Source organism: Cololabis saira, chromosome 3 (genome assembly GCF_033807715.1).
Source record: "Cololabis saira isolate AMF1-May2022 chromosome 3, fColSai1.1, whole genome shotgun sequence".
In the NCBI taxonomy this organism is placed as follows: domain Eukaryota; kingdom Metazoa; phylum Chordata; class Actinopteri; order Beloniformes; family Belonidae; genus Cololabis; species Cololabis saira.
Genome location: NC_084589.1, coordinates 26,292,356 through 26,304,083, shown reverse-complemented (window position 1 = coordinate 26,304,083; position 11,728 = coordinate 26,292,356). Strand labels below are relative to the sequence as shown.

Below are 11,728 nucleotides of genomic sequence, written 5' to 3'. Positions count from 1 at the left end.
ATGCAAATACTTGCATTTTAAAGATAAGTCAGGATTTTATAGAAGTTGCAGGGTTTTTCAGGTGAAACCTTGCTTGTTAATTTATTTCCTTTTATTTTTCTGAGAGATGCTTTCATGTGTTGTTTGTCCAATGTTATGGATGAATGAAGAAATGTACCAAAATGACAAAGAAATAACGAAAGAAGATTTGTGCTTGTCAGTCACTGACCTTCTTTGTTATTTATTGGATAACTTTATTGATTTCAGGCTTAAAGGAGTCATTAGACATACTACAACATTTCCTTTGAAGAAATGGCTCTTCCGTGATACTACCAACAACTTTTAGTCGCTAAAAATGTTGCAGTGAGAGGGTCTAAAGGCCAAAAATAAAATAAGACAAAATTAAATAAAGCTTTGCATGTACCATGTTTATATGCTTTAATGAGAGCAAGTTAAAAGAGCACAGTATCTTTTACTTAAATATAACATTGAAAAAAATTAAATTGAACTAATTTATTTTTCTCACCAACAATCAACATTAATTCACTATGACCTTGTGGGATATATTGCAAATATGGAATATGAATTTACATTAAATTCATTGAGTAAAAATTCAGTAATGTGAAGTCAAACTAAACTGGATAGCCTACATATTTATTTATAATGATTAGAAAACTGTTCATAACTGATTCCACATACATAAAAAGAACTACATATTTTTATGAAATGTATTAATTAATTTAGTTGAATTTGACAAAACGGTCATTTGCATCTTTAGGCATGCGTTAAGTAACTAGAAACCGGTATTTCTGAGCAGGACATATTGTATTTTAAATAAAAATTATGGCGAATAACAGATATTGGTGGTACAGAATACATTAATTTCTTCGTTCATGCAATGTACCACTTCATAATTAGATTTAGTTTACTCTTATGTGTCACCTAAAAAAATACAATAAGTGCTATCAGAATTACTCCCATATATCAATTTATAATTTGAAAAAAAAGAAGAAAAATCAGAGAGATATTTCTAACAGACACGCTGCCAGTCCAGAACATCCTTTTCTTCCACACAAACGTTATTCCAGACGTACCAGTGTGTTTGGCACCAAAACACACACCGTTATATTTATGTTGTGATTATGAAGCCTCTGTTCATTGCCTCTTTTATTACTGTTATTATTAATAAATCAAGCCAGACGGACAGATAGGTTAAGGGGGGCTGGATGGTAATTGCTGGTGTAACAGTGTGTGCAGCCCCGCGGTGGCCTCGTAAGTGGCCCGCTTTATTAGATCGGCCGGTATCGATCCTCGCTGCGCCGCGTTGACTAATCTCCAGGCGGGGAAGAGGAGGGGGCTGTCGAGGGGTGCGGATCGATGGGCCTGGATTCAATCATGTCTCGAAACAGAGAAGGTAATTTATTGTAATCACCCCTGCTAAATGGAAAACGTGAGAACAACGCGCCCGTGAGGTCCGCGAGGAGAACTACAACACGTGAAGCTGCAGCTGCGGCTGCTGGTGGTGGTGGTGTCAGCCGGCTGGGTGACCTTCACCACTGCTGCTCTCCAGGCTTTCACTAAATCCTTTTACCTGATTTACTAATGCATTTTGATAGCACCCATCTCCCTCTCTCTCCGAGTCAACTATTTGATTCAGAAACAAGAAAAATAGATCCATGAATGAAAGAAGCAGAGAGCATCCCTGAATACCTGGCAGACTGCCATCACTACGAAGAGCCTTCTTAAAGCAAAATGACAATAACAGTATGTTATGGAGAGGGTTTTATTCAACAGCACATCCAATATACAAATAACACATACAAACACTTTCTGCGCAATCTCATCTGCTGTCTGACGCGGTGACCGTTCTGCAAATGCTCAATAGACCCATGCTATGAGTTAAAGGCGGACTGTAATTAAAATAAAAAAAAAGAAAAAAGGCAAGGGGTCCATGAAAAACAGCTGTGCTAAGATGAAAGTTGACATCAAGATCGTGAGTTTCGCTCTGCGTCTTCGTTCTCCAGGAGGTAGGCTGCCTTGTATCGCGTCACACCCTTCTCATCCACCAACTTGAGAGCCTCGTTGCGGTAGGTGTTGTCCATGTTGCCCAGTGACGTGTATCTGCAGGTCGACACAAATGTTAACCAGAAATCTAATGTTAATGGAAAATGGAAAAAGCAGATGAAAATATGCTTACCCTCTATCATAGAGTACACAGTAGGGCACATACAACGACCTCAAGAATCCCCAGATGTCGTGGTAAGTCCAGTCCTGCAGGATGCAAGAAAACACCAGATTAAACCCTAGTTTGTTTGTTTTTTTTTTCCTGAAAAAGGCACATTTGCTAAAAATTTCTTTCCCACTGCAAGTGGTAGGGTGTTTACCCTCGTTGCCTTGAAGGCAACAACAAACACAGACTTGAAGTTATGTTAATGAACTACAACTGTCTCCAAGGATACAGGCCTGCAAGCTTCAACACGATGCAGGGATGCCATTACACTAATCCTGCAGGCCGTGGTGGGCCGCAGATTCCTGTAAACCTTCTAGGAAATTTCTGGTAATTTCTTATAGTTGACTGGATTGTGGAAGTCGGTCAACACAGTAGGATAGATTGATTTTTTTCTATACTGCAGTATTTCCCAGACAGCTGGGACTAGCAATCAATCTTGTGTCTTTTTTTTTCCTTTTCTGTCTGTGAGCTGCAGCTGTCAGTTTCAGAGCAACAGCATGACATGTTATAATCAGTGAATGTGTGTTTGTCGAAAGAAAAAACAAACTGTGCTCACTCATGCATACTCATGCACAATTGCCTGGTGCATGGATATTGTGTTTGCATCAATAGCGATCGGAGATGATTGCGATTAATGTCTGCAACTACGGCAGAGTCATTTGATGTGGGACTAAATGCAGATTAAACACTCCTGTGGGACTCAAAGGCCAACTGTTTGGAAGATCTTTTGGGAAAGACTGCAACTCAAGCTGGAGCGATTCATCCTCTGTGCATTTGTTTCAGATGTTCTTGTCATGTAGAATGACATTTAGTCTCTTGAATGAGGTTAATAACATTTAAAAAAAAAAAACACGTGACACTTTTTGTCCACCAGAGCAAACACATGAGAAAGCAAAAATGCATGAGAAGTCTCACTAAAAAACTGTCTTCTAATAGAAATAAAGCTATTAAACAACTATGCCTATGTCTAATATCTATTCTGTGAGGCTTTCAATGATTTATTCAATACTCAGAGATTATTTGTCGATATACAAGATAATAGAGTTTCCATCAAACAAGTGGTGGGACTCTCTCTTTTTTTCAATATTAATGAAAAACAGAACCTAAGAAATTGATTTAACAGTTTACATCAGCTCTAAAAGTACTTTTAATTCAAGAGAGCATCTCACTGGATGTCAAATTAATTTGCATCTTCAGATGCGACTTGAATGACTGGAGAAGCAAATACTTGCTGTGCTGTTATAATCGTGTGCAGTTGCTCTTAGGTCTAAAAACATTAAGTGAGCTTATCACCAAATTCTACCTGCTGCTAATGTGTAATGTCAATTTTGTATATTTTATTAGACTTGTACGTTTTTTTTTCTTGTCCAAATACTTGTAGCTGTAGCTAGAAATAAAACCCTTGACACTGTAAGAGGTTTATGTGTTACTTGCTGGCCACTGAGGAAAATCAATTATATTGAAGCATTTTTTTTTTAATTAATTAATTTCTTTGTACTCAAAGCTTGTGCCACCAACAACATGACATGACAAACTGAAACATAAAATGACTATTCTTCTAGCAAACTGGTGTGTGGGTCTTACCAGTAGTGGGTTGACTCTCATGTATTCTGGCCAGTCGGGATCCGTCTTACACATGGCCGTAAGTGTGTGTGAGTAGGGGTCAGTCCTCCTGGTCCCCATCAACACAGCTCTCAGCTCCGGCCTCCTTTCCTGCACCTCATTCAGCGCCTGCTTGATACTGCCTTCTGCAGAGATCAGCTCTAAGTTATATCTATAAGAAAAATATTATGCAATTATGATGGAATTATGGTGTAAAAGAGTGAGCTTTACACAGGCTACACATGAACTGAAATGTTTTCTTCTTTTCCAAGAAAGTGTTTAATATCCCAAACAGGTTAAAACAAACAAACCTTTTTGTTGTGTCTTGTAGAAATCTCTCCATTTCTGGGAATGGAGAAACCATCCGGATATAAAGAGCTTTGACCTTGTCTTTCCCATCTGGATACCGTCTGAGAGTGGCGGGAAGAGAGTACGTTTAAAGATGCATAACAGGGCACAGCAAGAGATTAGATAAGATAATGTGTCCAATAGAATCAGGAAAATCCAAAAAGCAGTTCACCCTGTCCAAGATTGTTCTGTCTATCTGTAGATGTCCCACTAATTTTGTTTTTCTTACTTGTATTTAACAAGATATGTCACACCCTTCTGTCCTCATTTTGTTCATTTAAATCTCCCTATTCCATCTCTTGTGCTTAAAAACATTTATAAACACCCCCGCTCCCCCCCATTCTACGATTGGTTGCTTTCTGCCCTTGTGTTACCGTTTCAGTGCAGCGTAGTAGAGGTGGAGTAGTGCCGTGCAGTCTTTGCCTCCATTGAACCCAACGCAGATGTGCTCTGTTGAATACTGATCAAGCGCAGCCTCTACTGTATCTAGAGCACACTTTACTTTCTCGGCCAATGCTGTGCCTGTGGGAAGAAACTTTTAGTGAAAGGATGTTTTAAAGTGAATGGAATTAAATACTAAAAGGGCATAATTGAAGGAATAACTAATCTCTATGACTAATTCTGGGTTTAAAAAACAGTTCACCATAATTTAAACCCCTTTATTTTAATATTTTCTGCTTCTTGTACTGCCTGAGTAAAGTGAGAAAGAAATCACTCCGTTGTTTCCCCTGTTCCTCACCGCTGTTGGCCAGTTTGTACACCTCTGCAGTGGCGATGGACACCGAGTCTCTGACTATGGTCACCACGCTGCCCTCGGGCAGCTCAGCGACCATCTGGGCTCGTGCTTTGTCCACCTCTTCCTGGCTGTCGGAGTCCAGGACCAACCTTACTTTGCTGTAGTTGCTCAACCAGTCAGGGTAGGAGCCCAGAGCCACCCTCTTACCCCAACTGGCCTGCAGTTTGGTCAGAACAGGCGCGATCTCTGTTTCATCTCTATCCACGAACACCTGACAAAATGACATTTTATAAGCTCAGCTCGCTGTAACAACACATCCAATCTGCAACAGGTTTGGTGTTTGCTTTTTACCTCACGAGAGTGAAAAGTGGTTCCTGAACCAGAAAAGAGGTTTTCCAGCCCCGTGAAGGACCTCTCCATCAAAGCAGGGATCCCAGGAAACACATACACGTTACGCACACTGACCTATGAAAAGACGGAAAAAATCATGAGGAGGTAACAGACAGTTCAAGTGTAGAGTTCCTTTGGTGGTCCACATCTATAGGAACATGTATGCAACATTTCAACATACATAATGAGTGTGTCTTGTGATTAAAACTAAACACCGTAATTGCTCAGTGATTTCACAAAAAAAATGCATTAACTTTTCCAAAATACAACTTTTTTTTATATTCATCCCCCCTTACAATACAAGACCAAATTCCAAGAAAATTTAAGGATATTCTTGTATGTATCGCTGCATGGACGAAGTAAAAATAGGTCAAGAAAAAAAAACATACACAGACAAAAAAAAAATCTGCAAATTAATAGAGAAAAATTTCAATCAGGCTGTTAAGATTTCCCAGGTTCACTGTGTTGAATTTGTTGTTGAACAGACATCAAAGGGCAATTTTGAAAAAGCTGGTAATGGAAAAGGAGCAAAGTCGTAAAATATAATATATAATAAAGGATATTAAAACAAAAGTAAAATTCAGTTTCAGTTAGTCCATAAGCTTGAAACTTCAAGGTGGGATTCAAAAAGCTAATAAAGAGACAAGTAAATCATGTTGAGGTGTTTGGGAGGAACTCTGAAGGTAAAATGAACTATTTTGCCAAAATGCATGTTTAAAATGTTAACACTGTGGGGAGTTTTGAAAAAGGATATTTAGTCATGACTGGTGCTTGTAAGCAATTAAAAATATATACATTATTTGATATTTTAATGTCTGCTGAACATTTGTTTTGATCTACTTTAAAAGAAAAGTATCCTTGAATGAAAAACACTACAGAAAATATTCTAACACAAGATTCCTCCTTAAAACCATAACAGCAACATTTTGGACCTTAAATCTGCCAAACAAGATTGGATGTATTCATTGGCAAATTTATGAGTTGGTAAATGGCCGTTTTTTTTGTTTTTGTTTTTTCTTTCACAATTTTGCTGGAAATAACTGCGTCACAGAGGCTTGTGGGGTTAGCACTGTTGCCTCACAGCAAAATGGTTCCTGGGTTGAATCCAAGCACGGTGGACTTTGCATGTTCTGCCTGTGCTTGCCTGGGTTTTACTCTGGCTTCCTCTCACAGTCATAAACCACGTATGCCAGGATAATTGGTGATTCTAAATTTCCCATAGGTCTACATGTGAGTGTGTGTGGCTGGGCGTAAATATGTGGCCCTAGATCCCTGAATAGGAATAAACAGGTACAGATGGATGGATAACTCTGGCTGGCTGAAACTTCCTCATTTCTTAACAAGGTTGAGAACTGTGGCAAGTTTCCCACCCAGCAAAAAAACAAAAAGTGCTGCTCCTTCAATACCCCAGACAAGAAGATATTGAATTGTGCATTTTAAATGGAAAACACATTCAGAAAGATGCAGATGTGAATGTGCGGTATTATGTATAATGTATGTTGTGAATACTTTCACAAAGTGTCAAATTTCTAGTGTTACTATTCTCTCCACTGAGGAGGGCTGTATTTTACTTGCAAAGTCTAACTACTCGGTGATAATGTAACCTGAAATAAAAACCCCAGACAGCACAGACAAAGCATGATATGAGAGTTTGAGCGCTAAACATCCTGATAGATGTCAGAAACAGATATTTTCTTTTCTCCAAAAAGTCTGAAAAGCAAATACACTTGGGGAATGGGATATCAGCTTTAAGGTTTGAGTAATTAGAGGTGAATACTTATCCTTTTAATTAAATTTGTATTGTTTTAATCTTCTTTATACTGAGTTCACTTACCACTGGGTAGCGATGTGGCTGCCCAGTCTGAGGGTCAGTTCCATAGTTGAGTTTGGCTGAGCGAGGAACCATGGCCATCTTCATAGGCGGACTGTTTTTGTCTGTCACCCCAAAAAATTCTTCAATCAGCTTGGTGAGCTCAGGATGGGGATACAATTCCTCTTGGAAAGCCATGCCAATGCTCTCCAAGGTGACGTCATCGTGGGTGGGCCCTATGCCCCCAGACGTGAAGAGGTGAGTGTACTGAGAGGAGAGGAGGACCACTTCTTTGGCTATGACATCTTGTATATCTGGTACGACTGTTATGCGCTGCACTGACACGCCAAGCCTCCGAAGCGCTCGTGTTAAAAAGGTGCTGTTGGTGTCCACTGTGTAACCCTGAAAGAGATGCACAGTTTTACTGCAGACTTTCCACCCTGACTTAAAAGGAACATTCAAGGACTTCGAAAAACTCCAGGGCCCTACTTGATGAAATTCAAGGCGTAACAGTTGGCATATTTTGAGGGTGGATGAGACATGACATTGGACCAAATCAAAGACCTCATGTTTAAATCATGATCGAGTCAAGTCCAGAAATAGTGGTGAACTTGTCATTTAAAAAACAAGTGTCACTGACACATCAAATACCCATCACAAAGGCTTTCCTTGGGTCATCAAATGTAAATTCAAAAGTGGATAACAGGCCCAAACAGCCAAGGCTTACTGATGAGGAATCATAATTTAATAATATCAAATACATTCAGGCCCATAAATTTATTGGGAGAGTAAAAAATCCTTAACCTTTTAAGGAGTGGGATTATGTCACTCATATAGAGATTAAAAATAAAACAAAGCATAAATAACTATCTCAAAAGAAAAGAAAAAAAATCACCTTGAGTATCTCATCTCCAATAATGAGAATGGCTGCAGTTGGAGTCTGTCTGCTGGCTGCAGAGGATGAACTGGACACTTGGTTGTTGGTGGACATGGTTGATTTACTAAATTGTGCTGCCAGTCTCCTCACACGCACCGCCGCTCTACTCAGAGTTGGTAATGAAAAGCTGAGAATCAGATAATAAAGTCATTTAAAACACTGTTTGCTTACCATTTTCCCTCCCTAATCCTCTCTAACTGGCAAACATATTGTCAACAACGTTAAAAATATCTCTAGCCACAATGAATTCATCAGCATGTCATGTAAGCATAAAATGCAATGTATGTTAAACTGTTAACAGGCATTTAAATGCTTTCTGTATTATGTTTGATATTTCTGGAATCACATGATGTTCCCATGTGGACAGACGGAGATGCTTACACCAACATTGATCCACATGGACCATCCAAAAATGTTTCAATGCAGCTCAGGCTCTCTTGTCCATCATATTTTATCTCCTATCAAGGAGTATCTTGGAAGAGACACATGAAAGAACACATCAGACAGAGAAAGAAAGGGGGAAGAGGAGGAGAAACTGAGAAAAGCTTGTGCATTTCAACTTCGCACAGCACATTTCAATCATATCACACATTTTCTGTCAGGACTTGCTGTTAAATCTTTTGAAATATTGCATTTGGATTACAGTGTATTAATCACAGATGCCTCAATCAGTTGTTTGAAGTAATTACACTGAATAACATGAGAAACAGCACTGAAGCATGACTGAAAAATAATTCTACAACATGCCGAAATTACGATGTTATTTCTTTGCAGTTTGTTTTGTAACTTTACAGCTTTTCAATTAACGACGAGACATCAGGTCAACCCATTGATCCACATGGACCATGGACCACCCATGATTAGTTAGAATGATTAGTTAGAATCTGATGTTTGTATTTGTGCATGTATAAATAAGATGTTATAAGAGCCAGCTGAGCTGAGATTTTCTTTCTCTACTTAATGCAATTTTACTTTTAGTCCATCAAGTAAAGTTAATGATTACACTGTGATCACTGTATTAAAGCAATGTTTTCATTGAACAACTGTAAGGTAAAATATAGTAATACAAGTTACACACGTATCTAAGGCCAAGAAAATGGACCATAGAACTCCAGGTCTTAGATCTTTACACTGGCTTCCTCCCCGTCACAGAATCGATTATAAAATCCTGCTGTTGGTTTATGGATCTCTGAATGGCTTCGGCCCAAAATACATCTCTGATTTCTTGGTCTATTATGCACCAACCAGAACCCTAAGGTCATCTGGGTCATGCCTACTTTTTGTACCCAGAGGACAGTGAGGTAGCGTTCGGCTTTTATGCTCCTCACCTGTGGAACAAACTCCCAGAATGCATCAGAGCTGCTGAAACTCTCAGTTACTTTAAGTCGAAAACCTTTGTATTTACTGCTGCATTTCAGTAATCCACCATAATGTACTACAACCTTTATTACCTGCATCTCATTTGTTTAAATCCTTTTAACTTTTGTCCTTCTTTAATTTCTGCTTTTAAACTATTTTGCTTTTTAATGCATTTTTTTCCAAATCTTTTTATGTAAATCACTTTGAAACCGCGGTTGAATTGGTTTGATATTGGATATTGGATATTATGAATTCAACACCCATAAAACTTGTGATACATACCACTGATTTTGGTCAAACCACTTGTGATGTGTTCATGGTCATCTAGACTATATATTACAAAACAGTAATTATTAAAAAGATCATATATATGGGCTGATTTAATGTGGTTTAATGAATTCAACACCCATAAAACTTGTGATACATACCACTGATTTTGGTCATATTGCTTGTGATGTGTTCATGGTCATCTAGACTATATATCACAAGAGAGTAATTATTATAAAATCATATTATGGGCTGTGAGGTTTAATGAAAACAATCGGTGTTATGTATCACAAGTTTTATGGGTGTTGAATTCATTAAACCTCATTAAATCAGCCCATATGATTTTTTAATAATTACTGTTTTGTGATATATAGTCTAGATGACCATGAACACATCACAAGTGGTTTGACCAAAATCAGTGGTATGAATCACAAGTTTTATGGGTGTTGAATTCATAATATCCAATATCCAATATCAAACCAATTCAACCGTGGTCACTTTGAAAGGTCTTGCACATGAAATGTACTATACGAATAAACGCCCCTTGCCTTACACTACACTTGAATTTCCCTCACTAGGTCACCCACCTTCACCATAGCTGAACAGTTAATGTGAAGAACTGAAAAATGTGAGCAAATGATGGAGAAGGTTTTATTAAACTGATGTCAGTTTCGGCAGTCAAAGGGCAACACGAAGGACATTACTTGCTCATCAAGTTACAGTTTATAGATACATGATACTTTAACCCCGACAACTTAGTCGTGCACGGTGTAATACAATTAATGGGAGCAGGTGACTTTAAAATAACAACAGCCAAGGAAACAGTCTCCTTGCTAGGTGAACTGACAGCGACCAGGAACTGCTTTTGTATTGAATTACACTCACAACGCATGTGTATTTTCATCTTTGATAACTTCGTTCCACGACTGGTATATAATTGGAGAACCTACAAAAGAAAATCTATTGTATCGTTTTACATCTAAACTCGTTTTTATTAAAAGTAAAGCCGGGAGAACTTACTCAGAAGCCGCATATGCCCTCGTTACCAGAGCGATGGATAAAACAGAGTGGCGACAACTTTTGTTCTCGCCGCCAGAGCGGTCACGTGGTTCTTGGAGGCCCCGCGAGTTCCAAAACAAAGCAGCGCTGTCATGTTAGTCTATGGGACAGACAGCAGTGAGCTCGTTTTTGACCGGTAAATATTAAAATAAACCGTACACAAGTACATTTACAGCTGATAATGAATCACTGGGAATATATCAATGTCAGTTACGACAACTAAAAGCCTAATTAGACAAGCTTTTCTGTGTTATTTTGGGGGGAGGGAAAACTTCACTTCATGGATTGCAGATAAATTAGCAATTGAACTGTAATCTGGTGCTATGCATCTCTTGTGTAGTTACATGAGATTAATGTAAACGATTTATTAAGTGTCTGTGAGAACAAGTAAAATAATTAAAAGAAAATGTATGAAGGCTCTTACATCACAGAAAAATATGTTTTTCATTACGGAAGAACAATTTTATTTAACAGAGACTGTATTCCAGCATTATAGGACAGCAGAACAAAGGTGGGGCTACGAAATGTCTTTTCTTACAGTGGAACACAAGCTGCTTTTACACACTTACAGAGAATATGAGCATATATTTTATTAGAATACCTGCTAAGGGGCAGGATGGACCATTAAACCTTTAATATGTAATCAGTGTAATAATAATAATAATACATTTTATTTGTAAAGCACTTTTCATAAAATAATCTTAAAGTGCTAACATAAACAAAGGGAATAATTTCAAGACACATAAAAGACCAGGAGTAAAAAGCATAAAAACATCTATAAAAGACCAGGGAAAGCCTTCCTGAACAAAAAAGTTTTAAGCCCCTTTTTAAAAAGGTGTCCAGTGTAGTGTTTTACCCAACAAAATAAAAGTGTCAATTAAATATATACACCACTACAAAGTATTCACCTACACTGTGTGCACAATTTGTTAGGAAAGTTGTATTTTTTAAGTTTTATTTTATTATTTAACAACTGCAGTGCTCTCAGTCAATCAGAAATGTTAATAATAA

At 38.1% G+C, this 11,728-nt stretch overlaps 1 protein-coding gene across 1 annotated transcript; it reads right to left on the bottom strand.

Moving 5' to 3' along the window:
* Nucleotides 1-1,752: 1,752 nt before the first annotated feature.
* On the bottom strand, nucleotides 1,753-10,728 carry flad1 (flavin adenine dinucleotide synthetase 1). Its single transcript, XM_061718391.1, has 11 exons — nucleotides 10,679-10,728; nucleotides 8,414-8,504; nucleotides 7,991-8,159; nucleotides 7,120-7,497; nucleotides 5,247-5,360; nucleotides 4,899-5,166; nucleotides 4,534-4,681; nucleotides 4,123-4,221; nucleotides 3,794-3,983; nucleotides 2,177-2,250; nucleotides 1,753-2,100 (listed from the first exon to the last, which is right to left on the bottom strand). Exons 2-11 carry the CDS (start codon nucleotides 8,419-8,421, stop codon nucleotides 1,965-1,967), a joined length of 1,584 nt encoding a protein of 527 aa, XP_061574375.1. The 5' UTR covers nucleotides 8,422-8,504; nucleotides 10,679-10,728; the 3' UTR covers nucleotides 1,753-1,964.
* Between the last annotated feature and the right edge of the window lie 1,000 nt (nucleotides 10,729-11,728).

Excerpts from the sequence above, each read along its gene's own strand:
- flad1 (XM_061718391.1), bottom strand. Across the intron at positions 7,498-7,990 it reads TTGGAGATGAGATACTCAAG|GGTTACACAGTGGACACCAA; the intron begins GTGATTTTTTTT and ends CATCTCTTTCAG. Across the intron at positions 4,222-4,533 it reads TACTACGCTGCACTGAAACG|ACGGTATCCAGATGGGAAAG; the intron begins GTAACACAAGGG and ends CGCCACTCTCAG.